Source organism: Capra hircus, chromosome 16 (assembly GCF_001704415.2).
Source record: "Capra hircus breed San Clemente chromosome 16, ASM170441v1, whole genome shotgun sequence".
NCBI lineage: Eukaryota > Metazoa > Chordata > Mammalia > Artiodactyla > Bovidae > Capra > Capra hircus.
Genome location: NC_030823.1, coordinates 79,136,407 through 79,163,881, shown reverse-complemented (window position 1 = coordinate 79,163,881; position 27,475 = coordinate 79,136,407). Strand labels below are relative to the sequence as shown.

The window sequence follows — 27,475 nt, the reverse complement described above, 5'->3', positions numbered from 1 at the left end:
TCGTGTCCCATCTGCCCCTCCGAATCCGGTGCTGCCACTGCCTCTGTGTCATAGAGAAACGCGCTCGACCAGGACCACTCCGCAGGCTGCGGCGGGGTCAGGACTGGCGCACAGGCTGGGCACTCACGCCTGCCCGCCAGCCCTGCTGCTTTGGGGACTGACTGAGCAGGCGCATGTGGTTCCAACAAGTGTGGGGCCCCACAGCAGGAAACCCAGGGTCCTGGTGGGGGTGGACGGGGGGTCCCGCAGAGGTATGGGCCTTGGGAAGGGGGCCCCGCCCCTCCTACCTGTCAAGGCGCCCCCTGGGGCCTGGACGCCCGTCCGGCCCGCCTGGAGTCTGCCAGACCCAGGCTGGCAGTCACACTCGCCCTGGCCCACAGAACCCCGGGGGGGGCGGTGCGGGGTGGAGGTCTCCTCCTCCATGCTCAGGACCAAGGTCCCTTCATGGCTCAGCCGCAGGACCTCTGTCCTGGGGTCCTGGTCAATTCCGGGGGGGCCTGGCAGCCCTAATCATCCAGGACCCTTGGGGGCTTCCCTATTCTCAAGTGCTGGGGGCTCTGGGTTCCCTTCAAAGAGAATGTCTCCCTTCTCTGCACTTTGGCTGGTCAGGACGAGGTCAGCTGGGAGTGGGGGTGGGCTTCCAGCTGGAGGGGCAGGAGGAAGCACCTGATCCAGGACTCAGCCTGGAACTGGACTTGGTGAAGTCAGAGGCCAGCTCCCAGCTGACAGAGACCAGGGCAAGAAGGCGATGCCTCCCACGTGGGCTCGGCTTGTGCGTTGCCATGGAAACCGTCCCCCCACACCTGCTGGGCTGTCCATTGCATACTGGGCCCCAGAGGAGCTCCATGAGGCCCAGGCACAGCATCCTGAGACCAGGACCAGCCATCGGTTGTCATAGCAACTGCAGGCTGCAGGGGTGGGGGTGCGCTGGTGGCAGGAACTCCAGGCAGGAGATGGGGCGGGCGGCGTCTGCTGGCTGTTGTGCGCGGGGGAGGGGCGTCAGGACAGGAATGAGGAGGCTCCCAAGGGGTCTCAAAGACATACTCTCTGCTCCCGCAGGATCCCCGGGAAGCGTCCCCCAACCCCCTCTGCCAGAGCCCTGCCCCAGGCACGCTGCCTGGCCCCTGGCCAAGGGGCTGAGGAAGGGGGCCGGGAGCCAGGGTGGCAGGCTCCCCAGCTGGGAGGCCTGCGCTCTGGGATCCCTGGGGCTCTGCAGTCCTGGGTGGCCCTCCCCTCCCGGGTGCCCAGCACACAGCCCAGGGCGTCGCAGACGTTCGGTGAGAGGAGGAGTTCATGACGGACGCCGCTGGTGCTGAGGGCTGAGCTGCACCTGCGTGCCCACACGCCCTGTGTCTGTGAGCAAGTCGCCGACCTCCTCTGAGCCTCAGTGTCCCCATCTACAAAATGGGGCCCATTCACCTGGATCCAGGGCCCTGTCCCACAGTCACTGGTGGTGGGTTATGAGGCAGGACTCCCCTAGGGCACTGTTCCTCCTGAAGAGACGTCAGTTTGGGGAAGAGTCGGGCTTCCCTGGTGGCTCAGATGGTAAAGAATCCGCCTGCAATGCAGGAGACCCAGGTTCGACCCGTGGGATGGGAAGATCCCCTGGAGAAGGAAATGGACACCCACTGCAGTATTCTGACCTGGAGAGTCCCGTGGACAGAGGAGCCCAGTGGGCTACAGTCCATGGGGTCGCAAAGAGTTGGACACAACTGAGTGATTAACACTTGGATGGATGAATCAGAGGGGAGGGGCCAGACCAGGACAACACTGCTGGGCAGGGGGCCCTTGGGAACCAGCTCAGAGGTTGCCCATATCCCAGGGTGCATGAGGGACTGGGTCCGTCGTGCAGCGACTGGGCTGGAAAAGGTCTTGAGGTGAGAAGCTCGGCCTGCCCCTCACAGTGTCTGTAGCCCACCCCCGTGAGGCCCCACCCCCGGCTGACTGATTGACTGCAGGTAGAGGGGTGCCGGAGCTACTTGTTGGGAAGCAGTAGGTGGGGGTGGGCACAGCTCTGTCCCGCCAGCTTGGCGGGACTGACGGAGGCTGTGGGCTGGGCTCTGCCTCCCCAGACGGTGGTCCTGCGGGCAGCCGGTGCAGCGTGGCGAGACCTTCTATTTCTTAGGAGAAGCCCCTACCCCGTTACTCTGGAAATTGTTCTGCTTGTAAGGACTCGGCAGCAGCATGTTCCTGTCCTGCTGTGCAGAGGCCGCTGTAGGGGAGGCTCGGGGTGGGGTGAGGGGCTGGCAGCCCGCAGGGTCCCTGGGCCGAATAGGCTGTTGCCACTTAGGGTCGCTAATAATTTTTTTGTTTTGAATAATTCTTAACTCGGGCATTCATTTTGCACTGGGGCCGACCTGGGTGTGGGGAGACCTGAGCCCACCTAGGGGGAGGAAGGGAGAGAGAGGCTTTCAAACACGGGGAAGGAAAAAATGGGGGAGGAGGGGAGCTGGTGAGTAACGGGCTGGGCTGGGGGCTGGGGCAGGCTGAGGCTGGGGGCTGTGTGTGTGTGTGTGTGTGTGTGTGCGCACGCGTGCGTGCAGAGGGAGGTGGCAGGGGTGGGGCAGGCTGAGGCTGTGACCTGTGTGTGAGTGGTGCGGCTGTCAGCTGGGGGTCCGTGGTGTGTGTGCACACAGGGGAGGTGGTGTGAGTGTGTGTGCACACAGGGGAGGTGGTGGCAGGCGGGGAGAGGCACGGGCCAGCCTGACAAATATTTATCGAGCCCTGCTCTGCCAGGCCTGGGGAGGCCTGAGATGAGTAAGCCTGGCCTTGCCTGGAGGCCCCACAGCCCCTGAGGGCAAGAGGGTGTAAACAGTGAAAGGAATCAAGGCAGATGAGCAGCCCCCAGCCAGGCAGGGAGGGGAGCCGGTCGAGGCCGGCCCTCCCCCACAGCCACACGCGGAGGGGCTCCCTCCCCCTCCAGCAGCACCCCCACCCCTCGGGGGAGGGAAGGGGTGGCCACGCCCTGGGGCCAGGCTGCCTGGGGCTGCGATGGGCTCTGCTGGTCCCGGGTGGGGAGAGGGCAGTGTCCTGAGGCAGACACACCCCTGTGGAGGGGGCGAGCCCTGCCCCAGTCACCCCCCAGGGCCGGCAAGAGCCCCGCTCGCCTCGGGGTCACCCCCTGTCTCTGCCTCTGACCTTGGGTCAGCGTCCAGCCCCGCAGGGCCCGGGCCGCCCAGTCCCCTCTGAAGGCTGTGGGGCGGCTTGGAGCAGATAAAGGAGGAGGAAAGCGCCCCATAAACTGCAAACGGCGGGACAAAGGTCGGCGCACTGTGGGCGCAGCTGCCTGGGCCCTTTGGCACAGGAGGAAGGGCGGGTCTGGCGCTCCTGCCTAGCAGACCCTCACCTGCGCCTCCGGGGGGCAGGGGTCCTGGGCGCCCAGGCCCAGTCTCAGAAGGGACGCAGGCAGCCAGGCAGCCCCTCCGAGGGTGTGAAGACAGTGAGCACAGTGCCTAGCACAGACATTCTCAAGAAATGAAGTGGTTGTTGGGCCGGGACCCCAGCGGACAGCAGACACACTGAAGTGGGACGGCTGGAGGCTAAACTCCCGCCCGCCCCGGCCACGGGCCCCCTTCAGAAGGGACACCTCTACCCAAAGGGCTCCCACAGCTCCCTCCGCTCCCGACCACTTCCCCACCCTCCTCTCCCAGGTCCTGTCCTCCAGGGTGAGTGAGCCCTCCCCAACACGTGTGCACACACATGCACACACACGCACACGCATGTACACACTCACACGTGTAGATGCATGCACACATGTGTTTTCCTCTGATCCCTTCCTTACCCACATTCCCTTAGTGAATAATCTGGTATTTCTAAGACAACTAAAGAGCCTTTCAGACCCACAAAGTGGCCTTCTAAAGTGCTGACAGGAAATTGTTGGCCCCACGGGGAAACTTCAGGAGGACGCCCAGGACAGCCCTCAGAACCCAGAAGCACTGTCCTGTGCACAGAGCTGCGACATCCGCAACCCGCTGCCAAGCCCCGACCCTGGAGAAGCCGCTGGGAGCCAGCATCTCACCATGACCTTGGCCGAGTCCCTGGGGCCGTGGAGCAGTCTTCCTCCTGGGGAGGGGGTCACAGGGGCAGGGCCTCGTGGGGAGGGCCTCGTGGGGAGGGGTCACAGGGCAGGGGTCACAGGGGCAGGGCCTCTGGGGTCTCAAGCGCTCTTCTTGCTTCATTTTTCCCTCCACGAGCTCATAACTGATTCCACGTCTGAAAACAAAAGCTTGAATTTATCTGACGGTTATTTAGCCTGCCGTCAACTCGGCTGGAAGGCACAACCTCTGCTCCATGAGGCTGGACACGCACCCCCGACTCCTCAGCGGATGCGGTGCACACTGGCCCAATGTGGGAAGCGGGCAGCAGAGGCCTGGTTCAGTTCAGGTCACCCGGCCGGTGCCTTGTCTGCAGGATGGCCTCACCTAATTCCAGCACCAGCTGGCAGGCCTGTGCCCTGGAGCCTCAGCTCTGGGACGTGGAGCCCACCCCAGGGTCTGCCCCGCCTTCACCTCCGGCCAGCAGAGCCCTGCCCTGGTCCCCTTTCCCAACCCTGCTGCCTGCATCCAGGCCAGAGCTGCAGAGCTTAGTGCACAGGTCGCTAAGACAAAGGTTAGGAAAAGGCCAGAAGGCACTTTATTGGAGTGCTCCCCTCACACGGGGAGAGAACCAGGAGCCCCACACCTCACCGGCCCAGCCGAGGGCCTCGAACAGTCAGTATGGCACCAGTGCCCAGCATGGGAGGCGTGGGAAGGGAACGTCTTAGAAAAAAATAGATTTCTATGTACATGTCCGTATTTATAGCACATAAATTAGGGAGTGCCCTGACCCCTGCCCGCGGAGTCCAAGGAGGGAGGAGGAAGCCAGTCCAGAGAGAGGGGCCCCCTCTCAAGGCCCGGGGCCCTTGGCCTCCTCGGCCCATCCAGCCTCTGCAGGAGGCAGGCGTCCCCAGCTGGGGTCCAATGAGGTCCAATCAGACAGGAGGGGCTGCACCTGCAGTGAAGGCCAGTGCACGGTCACCTCAAACTCCAGGTTTGTAATTCCAAAAGGAGGGCAGACCGCAGAGGCCACTGGCCCCAGCGGCCAGGATGACGTTGACGGGACCCAGGGCCTCAGCTACTCTCCAAGGCATGGGCTGCGTGCCCCGACGGCCGGGCGGTCCTCCCAGGGGCTGCACTTCACGTTGAGGATGGTTGCAGGGTTGGTCCGACCCTCAGTTCCTGTGTCCCACCACCTCCTCCTCCTTCCAGCCGCTGGAGTTCCTGCCGAACTTGTAGACAAGTCTCCGGCCATCCACCCGCTCGAGGATCTCCCGCTTGTAGTAGTACCTGAGGGGGACAGGTGGTCAGAGGTGCCGGGCAGGAGCCGACCTGCCTGCTGGGCTCTGGCCCAGGGGACATGGGCCTGAACCACATCCTGCACGGGAAGAGCCTTCATTCCCTCACCCTGGGCTCTGTGGGGGACACCTGACCCTCCCCGGGACTCTGCATGGAGCAGTGTGGTCTGGGGGCTGGAGGAAACTTGGGAGGAAACTGAGGTCCAGAGACAAGCAGCTTAATTACTTCAATGGTGTGGACCAGGGTTAATGCCCACAAGTGCCTTTCACGGGACAAGCCTTGCAGATAGAAACACCCATCAGACCAAGCTCAGTGTGTGCTGCAGGCCAGCCAGCTGCAAACCAGGCCATCGCTCGTCCGCACGAGGGGCAGGCCCTGCGACTCCTTGCCGTAGGGGACTCACGCCGGCCTGAGGGGTAGGACCCTGACGGCGCCTGCAGCTGCCCACCTCATGGCTCTGCTCAGCTTCTCGTAGGTCATGCTGCTGTTCTTCTTCTTCTGGCCCCACAGCTGGGCCACGGCCTCTGAGCGCAGGAACTTGAAGACGCCCTCTTGCCGGTTCTCCCACTTCATGAGGCCCTCGTTGAGCTCCGGGTGGATGAGGATGTCACGGATGAATTCCCACAGGTGGGTGCCTCTGGGGGCTACAAGGCCAAGCTCCATCAGTCAGCAGCCCAGACACCTGTGGCTCCCCCAACTGCCACCTGGCCCAGCACACTGTCTACTGATGGCTGCCCCCAACCTGGCCCAACACTGTCTACTGATGGCTGCCTCCCGGCCTGGCCCAACACTGTCTACTGATGGCTGCCTCCCTGCCTGGTCCAACACTGTCTACTGATGGCTGCCTCCTGGCCTGGTCCAACACCGTCTACTGATGGCTGCCTCCCTGCCTGGCCCAACACCGTCTACTGATGGCTGCCTCCCTGCCTGGCCCAACACTGTCTACTGATGGCTGCCTCCCGGCCTGGCCCAACACTGTCTACTGATGGCTGCCCCCAACCTGGCCCAACACTGTCTACTGATGGCTGCCTCCCCACCTGGTCCAACAGTCTACTGATGGCTGCCTCCCTGCCTGGCCCAACACTCTCTACTGATGGCTGCCTCCTGGCCTGGCCCAACACTGTCTACTGATGGCTGCCTCCTAGCCTGGCCCAGCACAAGATCTACTGATGGCTGCCTCCCTACCTGGTCCAACACTGTCTACTGATGGCTGCCTCCCCACCTGGTCCAACAGTCTACTGATGGCTGCCTCTTGGCCTGGCCCAGCACAAGATCTACTGATGGCTGCCTCCCCATCTGGCCCAACACTGTCTACTGATGGCTGCCTCCCTGCCTGGCCCAACACTGTCTACTGATGGCTGCCTCCCCACCTGGTCCAACAGTCTACTGATGGCTGCCTCCTGGCCTGGCCCAGCACAAGATCTACTGATGGCTGCCTCCCGGCCTGGCCCAACACTGTCTACTGATGGCTGCCTCCCGGCCTGGCCCAACACTGTCTACTGATGGCTGCCTCCCGGCCTGGCCCAACACTGTCTACTGATGGCTGCCTCCCGGCCTGGCCCAACACTGTCTACTGATGGCTGCCTCCCTGCCTGGCCCAACACTGTCTACTGATGGCTGCCTCCCCACCTGGTCCAACAGTCTACTGATGGCTGCCTCCTGGCCTGGCCCAGCACAAGATCTACTGATGGCTGCCTCCCGGCCTGGCCCAACACTGTCTACTGATGGCTGCCTCCCGGCCTGGCCCAACACTGTCTACTGATGGCTGCCTCCCGGCCTGGCCCAACACTGTCTACTGATGGCTGCCTCCCGGCCTGGCCCAACACTGTCTACTGATGGCTGCCTCCCGGCCTGGCCCAACACTGTCTACTGATGGCTGCCTCCCTGCCTGGCCCAACACTGTCTACTGATGGCTGCCTCCCTGCCTGGCCCAACACTGTCTACTGATGGCTGCCTCCCTGCCTGGCCCAACACTGTCTTCTGATGGCTGCCTCCCTCCTTGCCTGCCCCACTAGACAGCCAGGGGAGCTCCAGGAAGACCATGTGTCACATGGCACAGAGGTTTAACCTGCTCAAAGACTGATCAACGTCTAGCTGGGATACGAGAGCCGTTGAGACACAGTGGCGCCACTTTAGGGAGCTCACAGTTTGGAGGAGTAACGGTGAAAAAGCAAATACACCAGTGGGTGGTGAGAGCTCAGCAGGAAGGGGACGGAGCTGGCCCCTGCCCAGGGGACGAGGGACAGCTTCTTGAAAGACTGACCCCAGAAGCAAACAGGCCCCCTGTGTGTGGAGGGGAGTGAGCTGTGGGACCCTCCTGGTAGCTCCAGGGGCGGGAGCCCACTGATGGCCTGAGGCCAGCAGGTAAGGGCTTGGTGTGGCAGGCCCACCCCTGCAGAGCCCTCAGGGGGCGGGGCCTCCAGCGGCCAAGCCTCAGTCCATGCCTGAGCCTGCCCGCACCACCAGCAGTGTGTCCCTCAGGCAGGAAGGCTGGAGTCCAGCCCGAGGCCTTCCTCCTGTAGCCATTGCTGCCCCCACACAGGACCCCCTGGCCAGGCTCGGCCATTAGCATATGACCCACTTGCACGCTGGGCCCGTGGCCTTAGCACATGGAGGGCCCCAATCAGGAGGAGAGAGGGCCAGCCCGCCTCACCTAGCCCCCAGCCCAGGGCCCCCCACAATGTGGCCCACCCACCCTTGGGCGCCCGCTCACCATGCTTGCTCTTCTTGCCTTCCAGACACTCTCGGGACTCTTTGCTCAGCTTTCGGGGCCGGCCCCTTTTCCGCTTGCCGTGCTTAAGCTCCCCCTTCTTGTAGTCAGGAAAGCCATCTGGAGGGGTGGGGCGGAAGGTCAGGAGTGGGAGGGCTGGGGGCTGGGGGGCAGCCTCCCTCCAGGAAACCCTAGAGGAGAGCAGGGGAGGGGGCACCCTCGGGGGCCAGGAGGATCCCTCTGCTCACCCCCAGGAAAGAGCTTGCTGTCTGGGGCGTCCAAGTCCACGTCACTTCCACCAGAGTCCGAGGCATGGGGGCTCTGAGACGCGCCAGTCCCTGGGGGGCAGGCCAGAGTGAGCCCCTGGCAGCCCAAGCACTGCCCAGCCAGGGCCCGTCCTCTCAGAAAGCCTGGGGGGTGGTGGCCCGTAGAGATCAGGGCTCAGGACATCCGGGAGGGCGGCGGCGGGCAGACGCCTGAGGGAGGGCTCACCTGTGGTGGAGACGTCGGAGCTGCCTGGGGAGGGCGCCCCCGCGCCAAAGCTGCCTGGGCAGGTGGGGCTGGCCTGCCTACAGTCCTCGAGCATCTCCTGGGCGAAGGGGCTCTCCTGGTCTGGGGGGCAGGGGGTGAGTGGTCAGAGGGGCCCTGGCTCTCCCAGCTGGGGGGCCGTCAGGCTGGGGAAGGATGGAGGAGGGGCTCTCACCAAAGGGGCCTTGCTCCCCAAGAGGCTCCTGGAGGGCCAGGCTGTCCTTCTCCAGAAGCTCCATGATCCAGCTGAGCTCGTCGGGGAAGCTGGAAGCTGAGGATGAGGGGGTCAGAGCCCAGAGAGTCGGCTCCCCTTCCTTCCCCTCCCCGGGGCAACCAGCCTCCCTGGCGGGGTAGGGGTACTCACTGAGGTCCCAGAGCTGTGAGTAGAGCTGGTCCCCCAGGGGTCCGAACAGCAGGCGCAGCTCCTCGGGTGCGCAGCGGCACAGGGCCGCCCCGTCCAGCTCGCAGCGTGAGAGGTCGATGGTGCCAGGGTCACACCTGTGCCGCTCCGCCTGGTAGCTGACCCAGTCCAGGACCTGCGCTTTGGACCACAACTGGGGCTGCTCCCCCAGCCAGCTGGCCTTCTCTGCAAGGGGCCGGCACAGTCAAGGGTCAGCCCCCTCTGGCACCCGCTGGGGATTCCCGGGGTTCCCCCCCCGACCAGGATGGGGGCAGGTGGTGGTGCTCACGGCACCCTGGCCAGCACCCCCCCAGGCAGGTACCCCCAAGCCCCAACACCCCAGCCCGCCCCCTGCCCGATCCCTCCCCGTCCCAGGCTCTCGCCCCAAATGCCCAGCCCCTCCTGAGACCCACCTGAGCCCTCTAGGGCCACCTGCGGGCTGCCCAGGGCCAGCACCAGGTCATCGGCCCCAAAGGTGGGCGCAGGGGGCACAGAGGCGAGAGTGGGGTCGTCCGAGCTGTACATGGTGCTGAAGTAGTTGCTGAAAACGTTGCTGATCTCACAGGTCGCAGCCATGGGGCTCCCTGGGAGCAGGGGAGGCTGGTGAGGCCGGCACCCTGCCTCACCCGCGGGCCATCCTGCTCCCACCAGGCCTGGGGCAGTTAGAGCCCCAAGGGCGGGAAGGTCAGCCTGTCTTGGGACAAGCTCTCCTCCAAAGAGGCTCCAAGGTCTCAGAGCGGGGTGAGAGCGTGTGGCGAGCAGGGCACCAGGCCGGGCTCCCTGCTCTGCCCGCCTGGGTCTGCGGGTGTGACCGGCCATCACGGCCACTGCGTCCTTCCCTTGCCGTCAGGACACGGCCGGGCACTCCCGCTTGCGCAGATTCAGAACTGAGCTCCGCCGCCCCTCCCCATCCCCCGGGCCAGGCGGGGGTCCTACCGTGGCAGCTGAGGGTGTGGCAGGCAGGCCAGGGGCTGCCGGCAGAGGAGATCCAGGGGAAGGGGCCCCACCAGGTAGCCAGGTAGCCTGTAGCCGAGGCTCCGGCCGCGCTCGCAGCGCGCTCAGTAGGGGCTTTGGAGCTCCGCCCGCACCCGGGCCTTTATAGGCGCCCGCGGTAACCTGAGCTGGCGGCTCATTGGCCGAGGGGATTTCCTGGCCTTTAGACGGGGCTCCTGGCCCAGGTGATTTGCATACTTTGTGCCACTTGGCTGGGGTCCAGGCCGCCGGTGCTGGGAAGTCAGGCCTGGCTGGTTTAATGATTGTCAGGTCCGTCACCCTCGCCCTCTGGGGCAGCGGCCTGGGCGGGCGGCCCCGGGTGGGCATGTGCCCTCTCTGCTCAGGAAATTCCTCAGGGGGGCCAGGCCGGGGCTGGGCAGAGGGGAGGGGAGGGGACGGGGGTCAGGGCTGGGTCAGGAAGGCTACCTGCAGGTCTGAGGACTAGGGCAGGCAGGTAGGCAGGGAGGGCGCGGAGGTCTGGGGCAACAGTCAGGGCTGCTGGATGGGCGGCCGCAGGGCCCCAGCCACGGGCCCACCGCTGGCAGGAGGCCGGGGGCAAGGTCTCGGCACCCCCGGCCTGCCTGACGCCACCTGAGCCTCAGGGTTGCTGCAGCCGGGTCTGGGGGCCCTGGCGCTGTCAGAAGGACCCCCCCACTGTCCCCGACAGAGCTGCCTCTGGGGCCACCGAGCGAGGGGCCAGACCCGTGCGGCCGTGTTTACCCCTCTGCGTAGCCTGACCGGCATAGGCCTGCTGCCCCCTAGCGTCAGAGGCCCGGCTCCCCGGGCCCAGCTGGGTGCTCTTCAGGGAGCAGGCCCCATCTGACCCTCAGCAGGGCCCTCAAGGTGGCAGCTGGCGGCCCACAGACTCGCCCGGGCCAGGGGGGCTGGTGAAGTGGGGCTGAGGTCTGAATCCCCAGCTGGTGCTCCCCGCAGACGCCCTCGCCCTCCCTGTGGGCAGGGGACCCCTCCGACCCACGGCCCCTCCATGAGCTCATTCGTAACCACAAGGGCTGTCCCGAGACCACGCAGGCCTGCGTGGGGGGCAGCCAGGGGTCTCCTCCATTTCCCACCCTTGAAGACAAGGCTCTGTGGGCCTAATAGCCCTGAGTCTCCTCCGGACGTTTTTTTAACGCATCAGAGACGCGACATCTGAGCACCCCTCGCCGCCCTCCTTGGTCAGCACCAGGGCTGGGGCGGCCACCCGCTCAGTCTCCCGAGTGAGGACACCCCCACCTTGCTTTAACCCCCGGTAGGACAGATGCCCCTCTCCGGCACTGAGGTCCCAGCCCTTCCCTCGGCCCAGACGTGGGGGGCCAGGCCAGACCGGGGTGAAGGGGGGCGGGTTGCAGGGGAGAGCTCCCCAGCCCTCCAGGCAGCCTCCCCCACAGCCCGAGGCACGCCCTCTACCCCAGTCCTGGAATGTGGGCGAACCGGCTCCAGCCTCAGGACGGCTCACGCTCACGTGCTCCTGAGCCGGCCCTCCAGGGCAGCGGCTGTGGCTGTGACCCAGGAGGGCCTTGGCGAGGGCAGGCCTGCAGGGGCTGTGCGGGAGGAGCAGGCAGACGCGCCTTCCCTCCAGGGTCAGCCTGTGAGAGTGGAGGCAGGCGGGGGCCAGGCCAGGGCTGTGGCAGGGGGTGGTGCGGGGCAGGGCCCCCCGGACCCTCTCTGCCTGGACAGAGCCCAGCTCACCTCCGGGATGGGGCAGGAACGACACACGGGCCCGCCTCGAGCTCTGAGAGTAGACGGGACCCTGGCAGGGCGCAGTGGGGAGTGATAGCTCAGGGTGCCTGCTCTGCCGCTGAACTTTACCCCGGCTGAGGAAGGGCCTCAGGGTCCACAGAACCCCGGGGTCAGCACGGAACCGAGGCTGAGCACCTGGACGCTGAGCGGGGCACAGGGGTCCTCCGGGTCCTCGGTGCCCCCATGGAACCGAGGCTGAGCGCCTGGACGCTGAGCGGGGCACAGGGGTCCTCAGGGTCCTCGGTGTCCACACGGAACCGAGGCTGAGCGCCTGGACGCTGAGCGGGGCACAGGGGTCCTCCGGGTCCTTGGTGCCCCCATGGAACCGAGGCTGAGCGCCTGGACGCTGAGCGGAGCACAGGGGTCCTCAGGGTCCTCGGTGTCCACACGGAACCGAGGCTGAGCGCCTGGACGTTGAGGGGTCCGGGGGCCACGGCAGTCCTCGCCTATCACAGCAGCCGGGGCAGCCCTGGCCAGCCGAGGAGACGGTTTGCTGGATGGGGTGGGGTCCTCCATGGGCCTCGCCGCCAGTACGGAGGCCGGGTCTAGGAAGAGCTACTGGATATTTGCGTGCTCCTCCGTCACCCTCACCCCGGGTTGCTGACTGCTTAGATCCCCACGTGGAAATCACTCAGAGCTTGGGGTGAAGTTCTGGGCAGACTGCTTCTGACCACACACTGAGCTGAAGACCCGGGACCCGCGGGAGCAGAGGAAACACTCCAGGGCTCAGCCACCTGCAGTGCGTCACAGAGGGGCGGGCGAGGCCTGCAGAGGAGGGCCTGCCCCCTCCGGGAGAGTGGCCACTGCTGACGGGGACACTCTTCCCGCAGAGCCCCGTGTGGCCCTGCTCCTCACAGCTCAGGGGCACCCCACCTCCAGCCCGGGCCCCTGAAGGACGGGGAGAACGTCCTGCCCTGACCTGCTGAGAACAGAGGAGGGCCTGAGAGAAGGAATTTCAGCCACCAAAACACCTTTCATTTAAAAATATTTATTAAAATAATGATTAAACCTGAAAAAGAATCTCCAGAAATCAGCCCTTGGCACAGTATTTCAAGAATCAGCAAAAAGAAATTAAAGAATACAAAAAGAAAGAAGAAAGAAAACCCTTCCTGCTCTCCCGACCCTGGTGCGGTGGGGAGGCCTGCCACCCCCAGCCCAGGGAGCAGGGAGGTTCTCGGTCACAGGCTGGGTCCAGGCCGGCCCATCAGAGCAGAAGCCCAGCATCGGGGTCGGGGAACAGGTGCCCTCGTAGGGCCTTGACCTGGAGCAGCTGCTGTGCGCCGAGCCCGCAGAGGCCGGGGAGGGAGCCTCTACCTGCCCAGGGGCTCCACAATCTGCTGGACGTAGTGGACCACGTTGCTGTGCAGCTGGGGAGCCGTGGCCGCAAAGGTCTCCTTGGCGAGGGTCTGGGCGGCCTCGCTGCCCGCCATCATGGCGTGGTACAGCGGGAGGGTGTACTTTTGCTTCCCCTGTGAGTGACAGTTCGTGCTCAGGGCCTGTCGGGGCCTGCCGGCCAGCTCAAGGGTCTGCGGCCCCAGCCCCTGCCCGGGGGCCCGTCTAACAGCCCAGTGGGTCTGCGGCCCAGCCTCCTGTTGCCCCAGTGCCCGAAGGGATGTGGATTTCAGTGCTGGAAGGGGTGGGGGGCTTCCCAGACACGAGGCTTCGTGTTCTGGAATCTTTTCAGAGGCCACAGACCCACACTGCTACGTCTCCACAGTCACCCTCCGGGATATGTCCACACTGGACAGAACCGAGTGGGGTGGGCACGCAGGCTCCACACCTCAGAGCTCCAAGAGGTCAGAGCTCCGAGGCATTAGCACACGGCCAGGACCGCAGTGCCTAACCCTCAAACGGGGCTCCGGAGGACCAGCCGCAGCCAAGAAGGAAGCCGCGCCCCCACATCCGCACTGGACGCTCACACAGGAAGCTGATCCCCGAGGCAGGGGGCTCAGGGGCTCAGGGGGCTCAGAGTCTCAGGGAACGACCTCCCCAGCAGGCCGGCTGGCCTCTGAACCCTCAGGCACACGCCTCCCCAGGCGGCCAGACCCTTTGCTCAACTTCCCTCGCTTCTAGCCGCTGGTCTCTCCCCCAGACTGGCCCGGCTGACGCATGACCCGTCTTGCCTCCCTCCCAGCGTCCAGTCAACACTGAGCAGGCCCTCCCCTTGGGCCCCTCCAGCTGACCTGCACAGATGCACAAGCTGGGCCGTCTCCCCGCAGGGCGGCACTACGGCCTGCTCTCGGAACCTGCCAGGCCCTTTGCCCCAGAGAGGGGGCCCGCAGGGCCCTGCCTGCCATGTGCCCGGGGGGCAGGGGGTCGGGGGCACCCACCTGGCTGCGCAGGAATTCCCTCACTTTCCAGAAGTCCTCCCGGTGGTCGTTCTTGAGGACAATCTGGCCCCATCGCAGCCGCAGCTCCGCGTTCTGTGCGTTTGAGATCTTTGGGTACGTCTCTCCAAGTTTCTTCACGTTCCCTGGAGAAAAGAAACGAGTCTTGAAAGACTGCCAGCAGAGCCCCACGCCGAGGAGGCGCGTGTCTCCCGCAGCCCACCAGGGGCTCCAGACCCACGGCTCCGAGGGCTTTAGGCGCCCACTCATCCTGCGCCTTTGGGCCCGACGCGGTCGCGCCCTGGACGTGTGCTTGCCCCAACTCCACAGCTCTTCCAACCACCTTCCCTTGATATCACACAGAGGAGGACGTCCCTGGTGGGCTAGTGCTCAAGACCCTGCGCTTCTGAAGCAGGGGGCCCAGGTTTGACCCCTGCCTGGGGAAGTAGTTCCCACGTGCCGCAACTCAAGAGTTCGGACGCGGAAACTCAGATCCAGTGCAGCCATAAAAGCAAGCAGAACAGGCATTAAAGCGAGAGTATCAGCGGGGCGGGAGGAAAGTTCGAGATGGACGGGACGCATGTGTACTTGTGGCAGATTCACGCTGACGCAGAACACCACGATACTGTGAGCAACTATTAGTCAATGAAAGTTTCTTAAAAACTAGGATTAAATGTACACAGTCATCAACCCGGCCCCCTGCGGTCTTCCTCCCCAGACCAGAGTGTACCCCAGACACCCTGCCCGCCGCCCCTCGCACCAGCACCGGCTAGCCAGCATCGTGCTCCAACTGCTTTCCTGGGGCACAGCCCTTGGTACTATTTCTGGCTGAGTGGCAACGGGGCACTCGTGCTGAAGGGCGGAGGTGGGGCAGGGCTGCACCCCCACCCCGCCTACCGGCTGAGTGAGCCCCGGGCTCACAGAGCAGCCAGGGGGATGGGAAGGGATCAGGGCAAGGGAGACCGCCGTGCACGGCTGAGGACCCTGCGGGCCCCTGCCCGGGAAGCATGTGGACGCTCCACCCCACGCTGACCCGCCCCCCCTACCCAACAGCCCGGCCGTTCCTCACCGGGGGGGAGCGGTGACTTCTCCAGGATCTTATCCAGGAAGTACACCAGCTGGTAGGTCTTCCAGGCAGAGGTGGACACGGCGTTGATGGCCCTTGGGTCCAGCTCCTCGGCCGCCCACAGCTGGGCCAGCTCCTCGGCCGGCCTCATGAGTGAGTCCCCGGGGGAGAGGTCCGGGAGGTAAGGCGGCCAGCCCGGCGTGTCCAACCAGCGATCAAACTCAAATCCTGCTTGGCAGAAGAGAAGACCCGTCAGAACTCCCCGGCAGTGCCCCAGCCAGCCCGCCCAGGCAGCTCCCAAGACCTCCCATCTCCACCCGCCCCAAGTCCTCCCCCACTACAGGCCTACCTGCTCTGCCCAGCCCCCTGACGCCTACAGCCCCAGCTGCCCCCCTTCCCACCTGGGCCTGTTCTGCGCAGAAATGAGCCCTCAGGACAAGGAGCACAGCCCACCCCCACGAGCAGAGCAGCTATGCTGATGCTCCTGGGCTCCGGGGTCCCGCCCCCAGCAGCCAGGGGGGTCCTGCCCTCCCAGCCGGCGGGGGAGCTGGCTGGCTGGGGCCCAGCAAAGAGCAGGGAGCAAGGGCAAGCCTCAGGGCCACAGGCCACGCTCGCACTCAGGAAGCAGGCCTCCCACCGGCTCCCCAGGCAGGGCAGCTGCTCCGGTCCTGCCCGGGGAGCCCCTTGGGCACCAGCGGCCTGGGCAGGGCTCAGGGTCTGACTGTGTCTCAGAGACAGGGAATCGAGGGCAGAGGGGAGGAGAAAGGCCGAATGGGGGAAAGGAAGCGGGGGTGGCGGAGGTCCTTCTGTGGGGCCCTGGAGCCACCCCGAAGCACCACCCCCAGGGGACACACTGGTCCCTCAGAGCGGAAAGCAGACCCCACCCTCCACGACCTCCTGGAAGCCATGGGCTGGCTCCTCTCCTCACCCGGGATGGAATCCACCCTCTGTTTCTTCAGCTCAGGGAAATAGTCCAGGAAGAAGTCCAGGAAGTCGTCAGCTAAGATGCTTTGGAACTTGAATTCGTCCACGTAGGCCTGTGAGGACGAAGGGGCGGCATGGTCAGCTGCCCAGAGCCCCCACTGCCCCCTCAGTGGGGTCCCCAAGGCTCCTCCGCCCCCACCGACCCCCTCACCTCGAGCTGATTACCTTGAGGAAGTCGTCAAACTGGTCCTGATCACCCACCAGGTGGGCCAGGTAGGAGACAAAGCAGAAGCCTTTCTCGTAGGGGGTCTCGTTGTAGGTGTCATCCGGGTCGACCCCTGCAGAGAAAGCTCTGGGTTCAGAGCTTCAGAGCAGCCGTGGAGAGACCAGCTCCAGCTCTCCAGGGCAGCGCGGCCAGGAGTGCTCCTGATCCTTCCCGACCTGTCTCCAGGGTCTCGAGAGGGACGACAGGAGCAGCCCGGGGTTGCTGTGTTCATGGGGTCTTCCCAGCCCCCACGGTCACGCCCCCGTGTGGCCGCCCACCGGAACAGTGGGGGTTTCTGCAGGTGCTCTGGAGTCCGTCTACAGGGAGCTCTCCATTGGAGTCAGAGGCCTCAATTGCACAGAAAGGTTTCAGTCAGTCACACGTGGAAATAACAATGTTAGGAAACAAAAACCCATGACCTCAGAGCAGTCACGGGCTTTCTGGGTCACGCCCCTCTGTAAGGACAGGCGACCTCATTCTACAAACCCCCAGGGACTGAGCTGACCAAGGACAGGGGGCGGCAAAGGCCCTCGAGAGCGACAGGGACCTGGACAAGCAGGGCAACGCGGAGTCGCTCGGGACTGGCCGGAGCAGCTCGGAGGGCCTGGGGGGCTCCTCTCTCCCGAGGGACCGGGGTGCGCCGGCAGAGCCCCAGGGCTCTGGCCCACGGCGGGGCGGGAGGGCCCTGACCTGGCTCGATCCTCACGCGCAGCTTGTTCAGCGGGTGGTCCTCGCCCGTGACGTCCATGTGCTGCCGCAGCAGTGCCCGGCCAGTGGCGGCTTCCAAGCAGGTGTAGGCAGGCCCTGTGGGGCAGAAGAGGGGCTGGCACCTCACGTGCGCCTCCCCAAGGTGCCCTGTGAGCCAGGGTGCTCCCTGGGGACCGTGGGCAGAGAGGCTGTGGCCAGCCGACCCCTCGGCCTCTCTCCCACACACAGTCCCTCTGACAGGGGCCTTCCGTGCAGCGTGATGTGTCTGCAGAGACGGGAGTCTGACCTTCCCATCTGACTGTTCGTATTGCCTAGAAGAAACTCTCAGCCAAGCCTTTCCTTGGGCCCCTGTCTCCTGGCAGGACGGTGGGCGCCAGGCACACTGTCCCGTGAGATGCTCTGACCTGGGGCGGCAGCCCGCCCGCGTCAGGGCCCAGCATGGAACACTGGGGGCTCCCAGCAGCTGAGACTGCCTGCTCCGTGCCCACTGATGAGAGAATAAACCTCTACAAACTTTCTGGGAAGCAGGAGACAATATGTCTTAAAAAAAAAAAAGGTCTTTAAAATGTTCAAGTCCTGACAAGCATGTTTCAAGGAATTTATTGAAATCATCTGAGATACATGTGAACCTATGTAAAGATGTTTATCAGAATATTACTTTGTTGGAAAAATGAGGGACTTCCCTGACGATTCAGTGGTTAAGAGTGTGCTTCAACTGCAAGGGCGTGGGTTCAATTCTTGGTCGGGAACTTAGATCCCACATGTCCCAGGTGTGGCCAAAACAGCAACAACAAAAAAAATTAAGATTTTTTTGTTTGTTTGTTTAAAAAAAAAAAAGAAAATTACAGACCAACGTACAACTGGAGGCTGACGGGATAAATTATGAATTTATTTGAATTCTTCTGCATCCGTGCAAGAAAATTCAATGACTCAGGAGAGCGCTTAACTTTACTAGGCTAATGGAAAAACGACAGGTCTGAAGCCATCTGGCCTGATGACTCACACACACACAGGGAACTACTAATAAATCGGAAAGGGTGCCCGCCGATCCTTTCCAAATGGCGAGACGTCAGGTAAATGTTTTGCTGTGTATTTTCCCATATACACCAAGATAGATTTTAATCACAGAAAGAATAAAAAAAACCAAAAGCACCTATACCCTGTGGGCTTTCAATAAAGAGACGGTGCTGGGAATTTCAAAAGCATGGCTGGGCGCAACCTGAGGGTCTGCCTTCAGTTGCTAAGTGGCGGTGAGCACACTCCCAGCCCTCTCTGCCTTGTGAACTACGCATCAGAGGGGAAAACAGCATCGTCCACAGCAGTGCAGGCGGTGAGCGAAGCACCCGGTCAAGGCTGGCACCAGGTGTCCAGCGAAACGCGGAGGTGAGAGTGCCCTGGCCAGGCCCTCGGAGCGTGACGCGCACCTGGGTCACTGAGGCCGGGGGGGGGGGCGGGGCACAGCGGCCTCACCCCGACGGGAGGCATGCCCAGCACCAGGCGCCCCGGCCAACTGGACCGCCCAGGACTCCCTCAGCCCCCGGGCCCTGCTGGTCCGTGACCGCAGTGCGGCAGAACAGTGACGAGAGCGACTGCCGTGAGCCCGCGGTCCCGGGGCTCCCTGCACCGCGGCCCCCGGACACCCCAGAGGGAGCCTGGCGGGCCCCGAACGGGGAGACGGGTCCCCGCAGCGACTCACCAAACAGAAGGGAGGAGATCCTCCTCTGGGCATACATGGTGAAGCCTTCATTCAGCCAGAACTCCCCCCAGGTGGCGTTGGTCACCAGGTTCCCAAACCAGCTGTGAGCGATCTCATGGATGATGACATCGGCCAGGGAGCGGTCTCCGGCCAGAAGGCAGGGCGTGACGAAGGTCAGGCAGGGGTTCTCCATCCCCCCGAACGGGAAGGACGGGGGCATGAAGAGCACGTCGTACCTGCCGGGGCGGGCGGTCACAGGGGGTGTGGCTCCCTCCCACCACCAGGCGGTCCCCAGCACCCCGTCCCAGGGACCCCCTCTGCCAGCCCTTCCAGGAGGGACGAGACCGGCTCCCTCACACCCAGCTTCCCACGCGGGCCTGACGGGGCCTCTTGTTGGGGGGACCTCAGGTCTGAAGACGGCAAACAGAGAGCAGGGATGCCTCCAGTGACGGGAAAGGCAAGTCAGCCGCATCCGCACGGCCAACCCCACCTCCAGCCCAGCACCCGCCTGCACACCGCGGTCCTGAAACGCCCACCCTGGGCCCGCCTCGGTCACGGCCACGGCCACGGCGGGTCAGGCTGGCTGTCCTCTCCTCCCCACCCCTGCACCCGGGGATGCGGGAACCGTAGACGAGAAGCCCCCGAGACACCTCACCTTCCCCACACATAGGGTCCAAAGAGCTTCTCTCCCGTTGCCAGAAACTCCTCTATGACCCCGTCGTATTCCTCCTTGGCAGCGTCGATGAGGCAGGGCTCAGCCCACACCCGGCTCCTGCAGACACGGGGGCAGAGAGGGTGGCGCAGGGGTCAGAGCCCGTGGGATCAGCCGGCTTCAGCCTCCCAGAGAGCCAGCGAGCCCATGGGCAGGCGACCCAGGGCAGAGGCGAGGCCCACCCACAGCCGGAGGGCCGGCCCCACCTGGGAGGGCCCCGGGGCTCCTGCAGGCAGCAGGCCTGCCCCCCCAGCTCCCCATCTGCCCGGTGTCTTCAGACTGTTCTTGCTCCACACCAGCTCGTCCTTTTCCTAACAGACCCTGACAGGAGGAACCCCTAGAAGACGCCCCTCTCCTCCTCTGCTTTCCCACAGCTGCGGGCTGACGTGCCTCCGGTCACCCACTGCCCTGTCCACCAGGAAGGGAGCCCTCCCCTCGCAGGCCCAGGGCTGCCCAGAGCCCGTGGCTGGAAGCGGAGGCCAACAGGGCCCGCCCAGGGCTCCCTCTGACCGCAAGAGCGGAGGCACGTGGCGCCGATGCCGCTACTGAGCCCTGTCTGAGGCCTGGCGCCCGGCCAGCACCTCCAAGGCCGGCAGAACGAAGGACAGGTCGCCACCAGGAGAGCCACGTCCAACTGCGCCTCCCACTGCGGGACAAAGCGCCGGCGGGCAGGATGACGGGCAGGAGGACCCAGGCTCCCGGTCAACTTCTCTTTGGGGACCCTGATAAGGTGAACTCCTTATTCACCTCCACTAAAGCCCCTCCCTTCACAGAGTCAGCCCAGGCCTGGGCTTCTGCGTCTGGAGCAGACAGGGGAGAGCATCCTCGGGCCTCCTGGGAGGGAGACGGTGATGGCAAGGCGGGTGTTTCCAGGAATTAAGTGCCAGAGAAGGCAGGGAGATTTGGTAGCGATAAGAAAGCGCACATTGTAGCTAGAAGGTGACCTCCTAAAACTGCCGCCTGAGCTCAGAGCCGTCCCTGCACGGGGCCAGGACACGGCAAGACGGGGTCTCAGCACAGGATGGGAGGGAGGAGGGGTAAAGCACAGTCCTCCGACGCCCTCAGGCTGCGCCCTGTGCCGCAGAAAGGCCCGGACTCGGGGCAGGCCGACACCGCCTCAAGAGCCCCCCGACAGGCCTGTGCACTGGCCAGAGGCCCCCTTGCCTGGAGGCTGGTCCAGTCTTGCCTCCGGGCTCCTGGTCTCCTACCTGGGTCCAACTTCAGCCGAAACCAGATCTCCGATGGCCAAGGCTATGAGGTAGGAGGGGATCGGATGACTCATCTGGAAGAAGAACTTACTGGGGCCTCGCTGCTCCCAGGTGTCAGCACTCATCACGGCAGTGAAGCCGTCTGGGACCTGAGGACAGAGAATGCTGGCGAGGCCTCACCCGGACAGAGGCTACTGTCCATCAGCAACCTGCCCGGTGACAGCGGCGGCCTGCAGCCCACCTGACGTACAGAGGCTTCCAGAAACTAGGGCTCAACTGATGGGGTTTAGCACAGATAAAACTTCCGCAGGCGGAGTTCTTCAGAGGGTCTGTAAGCGTCCCCTGAAGGGTGACCTGATGGAGACGACCATTCCAATCCCCAGGGCAGGGACGCGCGGCCCCCTCACCTCGAGGAGAGCGGAGTATCTGGACTTCACGGCGGGGGTGTCGAAGCATGGGAAGAAGGCTCGGTTCAGGACAGCCTGGCCCTGGGTGTAGGCGAACGGCTTCTTCCTTCCCGCCGTCTGCTCCGGAGCCAGCCAGCACACCTGCGGGGAGGGGCGCGCCGCTCAGAGCCTACAGCCCCGAGGCTCCAGGCAGGCGCAGCCACGTGGGCTGCAGGGGACTTCCAGAAACATTCGAGACCCTCTGCCAGCCAGGCACGCTTAATCCCCCAGGAGTCCAGGCCACGGCCGGACGTCCACCTCCTGGGGCAGACACCACCAAGGGGTCACTCCTCATGTGTCCCTGCTGCTGCTGCTGCTAAGTCGCTTCAGTCGTGTCCGACTCTGTGCGACCCCGTAGACGGCAGCCCACCAGGCTCCCCCGTCCCTGAGATTCTCCAGGCAAGAACACTGGAGTGGGTTGCCATTTCCTTCTCCAATGCATGAAAGTGAACAGGGAAAGTGAAGTCGTTCAGTCGAGCCCGACTCTTAGTGACCCCCTGGACTGCAGCCCACCAGGCTCCTCCGCCCATGGGATTTCCCAGGCAGGAGTCCTGCAGTGGGGTGCCGGGGCCTGCTCCGCGTGTGTCCCTGGGCCTCAAGAATTCCCGAGCTGCCTCCAGCCCCCGGTCCTGCCTCCCTCCTGTGTCCTCACCAAAACACAAACGCTGAAGAAGCTGTTCTTCACCTTGTGATAAAAGACACAGAAAAGCAGGCGCTAACAGCAAGGAGTCTGGCCAATGGGTGTCCTCCGCTCCTGAGATTCACCCTTTCAGAGTAAGTGTGTTCTGGGCTGCCCAGGGGGTGCCAACGATAAAGAACCCACCTGCCGAAGCAGGAGAGTCAGCGTGCTGCACATTACAGGCGCTGGCTATGATCTCCCCCCCGAAACATTTGCTTATTTGTTCCTTGGCTGTCCCTGGTCTTAGCTGCAGCACGTGGGATCGTTTTAGTTACAGTGTGCAAGACCTAGTTTCCTGAGCAGGAATCGAACCCCAGCCCCCTGCACTGGGAATGTGGAGTCTTAGCCACTGGACCCCCAGGGACGCCCCCGGCTGCGATTCCTGAGTTGTCTTCTGCCAGCCCTTCATCGAGGGCACATCTGAGCCATTATCACAAACCCAAACTCTGCCCACAGCAGGGCTCGCGTCTAACATGGATGCCGCGTGTGGCTGAGGAGCCTGTGTCAGCAGCAGACACCACGGAAAAGTCAGAAGAGGGCTGAGGGGCCCCAGGAGGGTCTCACAGTGGAAGCAAAATCCCCAGGCTGCACCCTCAACAGCGGGCAGGGTTTAAACAGCCGGAAGGAAGGGAGATGATGTCCAGGAGGCGGGAGCAGCACGGGCAGGCGGGGAATGTGGCTTCCGTGGGGCCGGGCAGCTGTGTGTGGTGAAGGGCTTAAACCACAGAGGCGCTGAGACTGGTTTATGAGAGGCATAAGGGAGACACGTTGGGAAGCGAGGTTTTCTTTGCGTGTGTGCTCGTGTGTGTGTGTGTGTGTATGTGCACGCGCAAACTGTAACAAGTCTCCATCCAGAGTCCAGTAAGACGGAAGTGGGGGCAGGGGAGAGAGACATCCCGTGCAGACCCCAACCAGCTCTGCTTCAGCCGGGTGACTAGAGGCCGGCACAGAGGCCGAGACCATTGCCCTCAATATGACATTAGAGAAGCGATACCTCATCTCTACGAACTTCCCTTCAACGTTGCTGGGAAACCGAAACTGCTCTAAGGAAAATAGTCTATCAAAAACAAGCAAACTTCATAACCCCAATCTCATCAGGAGAAAAAACAAAAGATAAATTCCAACAGAGGGGCACACCGCTGCTCAGAACTACCTAAGCCACCCAGACAGAAACATCTAAGGAACCGTCACAGCCAAGAGGGGCCCACAGAGGTGTGACGGAGGGACGCACACCTGGATTTCTGGATGAGACCCTGGAGCAGAGGACACTTTAAAACCTGAGGCTGCTGTACACCTGAAATTAACACTGTAAATCAAGCATAATATAAAACGGAAAAATTTAAAAGACCCAACACCCTAGTAGTACCTTGTACATGAAAACTGCTCAATTAAACAAATTATTTAAAATAAAAACTAAGGAAATCTGGAACAACTATAGATTCCAGTTTATAACAGGGTATCAGTACTACGAACAAAGCTAGTGGAGGTGATGGAATTCCAGTTGAGCTGTTTCAAATCCTGGAAGATGATGCTGTGAAAGTGCTGCCCTCAATATGCCAGCAAATTTGGAAAACTCAGCAGTGGCCACAGGACTGGAAAAGGTCAGTCTTCATTCCAATCCCAAAGAAAGGCAATGCCAAAGAATGCTCAAACTACCGCACAACTGCACTCATCTCACACGCTAGTAAAGTAATGCTCAAAATTCTCCAAGCCAGGCTTCAGCAATACGTGAACCGTGAACTCCCTGATGTTCAAGCTAGTTTCAGAAAAGGCAGAGGAACCAGAGATCAAATTGCCAACATCCGCTGGATCATGGAGAAAGCAAGAGAGTTCCAGAAAAACATCTATTTCTGCTTTATTGACTATGCCAAAGCCTTTGACTGTGTGGATCACAAGAAACTGTGGAAAATTCTGAAAGAGATGGGAATACCAGACCACCTAACCTGCCTCTTGAGAAATCTGTATGCAGGTCAGGAAGCAACAGTTAGAACTGGACATGGAACAACAGACTGGTTCCAAATAGGAAAAGGAGTACGTCAAGGCTGTATATTGTCACCCTGCTTATTTAACTTCTATGCAGAGTACATCATGAGAAACGCTGGGCTGGAAGAAACACAAGCTGGAATCAAGATTACTGGGAGAAATATCAATAACCTCAGATATGCAGATGACACCACCCTTATGGCAGAAAGTGAAGAGGAGCTAAAAAGCCTCTTGATGAAAGTGAAAGTGGAGAGTGAAAAAGTTGGCTTAAAGCTCAACATTCAGAAAACGAAGATCATGGCATCTGGTCCCATCACTTCATGGCAAATAGATGGGGAAATAGTGGAAACAGTGTTAGACTTTATTTTTCTGGGGCTCCAAAATCACTGCAGATGGTGACTGCAGCCATGAAATTAAAAGACGCTTACTCCTTGGAAGGAAAGTTATGATAAACCTAGATAGCATATTCAAAAGCAGAGACATTACTTTGCCAACAAAGGTCCGTCTAGTCAAGGCTATGGTTTTTCCTGTGGTCATGTATGGATGTGAGAGTTGGACTGTGAAGAAAGCTGAGCGCAGAAGAATTGATGTTTTGAACTGTGGTGTTGGAGAAGACTCTTGAGAGTCCCTTGGACTGCAAGGAGATCCAACCAGTCCATTCTGAAGCAGATCAGCCCTGGGATTTCTTTGGAAGGAATGATGCTAAAGCTGAAGCTCCAGTACTTTGGCCACCTCATGTGAAGAGCTGACTCATTGGAAAAGATTCTGATGCTGGGAGGATCCTCTGATGACAGAGGATGAGATGGCTGGATGGCATCACGGACTCAATGGATGTGAGTCTGAGTGAACTCCGGGAGATGGTGATGACAGGGAGGCCTGGTGTGCTGTGATTCATGGGGTTGCAAAGAGTTGGACACGACTGCGTGAATGAACTGAACTGAACTGAACTGGCTCATTAATTGTAACAAGTGTATCCCACTTGTAAGCCGGTAATAAGGGGGATGGTGGTGGTGGTGTTGTGTGTGTGGTGTGTATGTGTGTGGGGGGGTGTGTGTGTGGTGTGTGTTGGGGGTTTATGGAAACTGTCCTATATGCTCATTTTTCCTGGTAATCTAAACAGTAAAAAAAAAATAAATCCTACTCATGGAAACAAGCATAATGAGTCGGCAGTCAGAGGTCCTAGGCACCGTGTTAGGACTTAAATAAAGACAACTGCTGTCAGGCTCAGCTGGGTAAACAATGACTCTCATCCCCTCAGCCACAATCCCTTACTCATCCTCTTTGCTTGAGTTTTGCTTGTTTTTGTTTTAATGGCATGAAGAGAAGAGAACAAAGGGGGCTGGCAGGACACACGGCAGAATCAAATCCAGGAGACGCCGTGGCCCACAGTGACCAAGGTGAGCGCCCCCCGGGGACAGCGGAATAGGAACTGTGCCCACTGGGGACCTCCACAGGGCAAAGGACAGCTCTCCGGGGAGCATGGGTGTCTGCCTTCAAGTCTTAAATGAAAGCTGTTTAATTCTGAAATTCAACTTCAGGTGCCACTTTTGGTAGGCAAGCCCAGGAGGCCTAATTTTTTTCAATTACTGTACTTAATTTCTGCCCCCAACCGGGAACCGGAGTATAACAGAGCAACCAAACACGTTTCCATGCGTTCCATGTCTTCCTGCACAGCAAGTTACCCGCAGAGGCCGGGGTTTTCCCTTTGCCTTAGAGGTCAGTCCACATTGCTCTGGACTTTAGGTTTTCAAACAAGCTCTATCTTAAGGTTCATGGGCCTCCCTGACAGTGAAAGACGGAGACAGAGATGCCCCCTGCAGCCAGTTCTAAGAGCAAAAGGGGACGGGACACCAGAAGGGCAGGCTTCCCACCGGAGAGGGGCCGCGACTCTCACCGAGGGACCCACCAGACACTCTCTCCAACTGCTACACTTGCCCCACCTCCCCCACCCCCGTTTAGAATTTAAGAGTCGACAGTGAGAAAGCCAATTACTAGAGCCTGCTGCTGCTGCTGCTAAGTTGCTTCAGTCGTGTCCGACTCCCACCAGGCTCCCCCTTCCCTGGGATTCTCCAGGCAAGAACACTGGAGTGGGTTGCCATTTCCTTCTCCAATGCAGGAAAGTGAAAGTGAAGTTGCTCAGTCGTGTCCGACCCTTAGCGACCCCATGGACTGCAGCCCACCAGTTACAAAGCCTGGTCCACCCTAATTCTGGTTCTCATTTTTACTCAAATTCTTTTGTTCATCACATCCAGGAGGAAACAATAAACAGTAAGTGCCCAGTCTCAGAGCTGTTCCAGCCCCCGGCACTAGATGGGCACCTGCAACAAAGGGCTGAGTCAGCAGCGCCTAACGAGCCGGCATCTTCAGGGCTGCCCCCGAGCAGAGCACCACCAGGGCCCAGCCCAGGCTGGGCGCACCGACAGCCCTAAACTCAGCTCGGGAACCGTCTGCTGTCCAGCCTGGAGGACGCAGGGGGCTAGAGACGGCGGGGAGGGGGCGGAGGCATCTGGCTGAAGACCAGCAGGACCAGAGGCGCGGGGTGGAGAGTCACCTGGCCGAGGAGGGGCGAGGGGCGGGGAGGCGGTGGAGGCGCGCCTGCACGAGGAGGCGCGGGGGCTGCGGGTACTCACCCCGGGTCCCTCGCCGACGCGGTAGGTGATCCGCACCTGCAGGAGCTCGCCTGCGGCGCAGGGCTGCGGGAAGTGCAAGCACAGGGCCTGGCCGTAGTGCGAGAACGGCTGCGCGCACACCGACACCGGCTCGGGCTCCGGCTCGGGCCGCCCCGGCTCCGGCCGCCCCCGCCGCAGGGCCGCCGCGGTCACGTCTACGCACGGGTGCGAGTCCAGCCGCAGCTCCGCGGCGCCGCCGGGCGCCCGGCAGCGCAAGTCCAGCACCGCCGAGCCGCTCAGCCCGCGGCTGCCCGGGCCTGGCCCCGGAGGCCCGAACTCGGCCCGCAGGTCCAAGTGCAGGTGCAGCAGCTCGAAGGAGCGGAAGCTGGAGGCCGACGCCACGTCCTCGGCCTGCGCCGCGCGCAGCGCCCGTCCGCCGGCCTCAGGCTCGCCGGCCGCCATGGCCCCGCGCCGCTGCTGCCGCCGGTCCGCCGCAGGCCCCGCCCCGCCGCGCGGGCCCCGCCCCTGCAGGCCTGGCCCCGCCCCGCCGCCGGTCTGGCCCCGGGAGCCTTTGCCGCGCACCCGGGAAGGCCCCGCCCCGGAACCGAGCATGGCCACGCCCCATCGCCGGCCGAGGCCCGGGGACTGCCGCCCGTGCCCCGGAAGGCCCCGCCCCGAACAGACCACGCCCCCTAAAGGTCTGGCCCCGGCCGCCTTTGCCGCGCACCCGGGAAGGCCCCGCCCCCGAGCAGACCACGCCCTTCCCCTGACTCTACGCCACTCCCAGCTCGTCACCCTCGCCGGAGGACTTTGGACAGGCCGGCGAGCGACAGTTCGATCCAGCTCGGCGCGAATTCATCCCGCTGGGATGGCCCCCAGTCCCTGCGCTGAGGTTGCCCGTGTCCTCGTCCACCGGGCAGGCAGCACTGAGCCCGGGGTTCGGGTTTGAGCTCACAAGCTCGGCAGCAACCCTTCCCCAAGAAAGGGGACTCTTCCGGCCCCTCTGTGCCCTGGTGGTCTCTCGAGCCGTGGTAACTCGGTTGGGGCTCCAGCCTGGGGCCCTTCGTCCTTCCGACAAGGGGCGGGGACCAGCACGGCGGCTGTGAGGCTGGGCGGCTGGTGGGCCGCGTGTCCCCCGTCCTGTGTGG

The 27,475-nt window shown here is 62.5% G+C and overlaps 2 protein-coding genes across 2 annotated transcripts; both read right to left on the bottom strand.

The window, feature by feature from the left end:
• Positions 4,610-10,054, bottom strand: ELF3 (E74 like ETS transcription factor 3). Its single transcript, XM_018060877.1, has 9 exons — positions 9,908-10,054; positions 9,385-9,555; positions 8,936-9,157; positions 8,747-8,842; positions 8,536-8,655; positions 8,292-8,381; positions 8,047-8,163; positions 5,782-5,977; positions 4,610-5,324 (listed from the first exon to the last, which is right to left on the bottom strand). Exons 2-9 carry the CDS (start codon positions 9,545-9,547, stop codon positions 5,210-5,212), a joined length of 1,119 nt encoding a protein of 372 aa, XP_017916366.1. The 5' UTR covers positions 9,548-9,555; positions 9,908-10,054; the 3' UTR covers positions 4,610-5,209.
• On the bottom strand, positions 12,677-26,826 carry RNPEP (arginyl aminopeptidase). Its single transcript, XM_018060876.1, has 11 exons — positions 26,349-26,826; positions 21,018-21,158; positions 20,611-20,759; positions 19,346-19,462; positions 18,691-18,926; positions 16,977-17,090; positions 16,247-16,359; positions 16,026-16,134; positions 15,101-15,325; positions 14,035-14,177; positions 12,677-13,173 (listed from the first exon to the last, which is right to left on the bottom strand). Exons 1-11 carry the CDS (start codon positions 26,787-26,789, stop codon positions 13,015-13,017), a joined length of 1,947 nt encoding a protein of 648 aa, XP_017916365.1. The 5' UTR covers positions 26,790-26,826; the 3' UTR covers positions 12,677-13,014.

Bases quoted from the DNA above. Each gene is read 5' to 3' on its own strand.
- ELF3 (XM_018060877.1), bottom strand. From the start codon at position 9,547: ATGGCTGCGACCTGTGAGATCAGCAACGTTTTCAGCAACTACTTCAGC. The intron at 8,656-8,746 runs GTGAGAGCCCCT...CCTGCCCCCCAG, and splicing joins TGGGGAGCAAGGCCCCTTTG to ACCAGGAGAGCCCCTTCGCC. The intron at 5,325-5,781 runs GTGGGCAGCTGC...TGTCCCCCTCAG, and splicing joins AAGCTGAGCAGAGCCATGAG to GTACTACTACAAGCGGGAGA.
- RNPEP (XM_018060876.1), bottom strand. From the start codon at position 26,789: ATGGCGGCCGGCGAGCCTGAGGCCGGCGGACGGGCGCTGCGCGCGGCG. The intron at 20,760-21,017 runs GTGAGGGGGCCG...CTCTGTCCTCAG, and splicing joins GATACTCCGCTCTCCTCGAG to GTCCCAGACGGCTTCACTGC. The intron at 13,174-14,034 runs GTGGGTGCCCCC...TGTCACTCACAG, and splicing joins GGGAATTCCTGCGCAGCCAG to GGGAAGCAAAAGTACACCCT.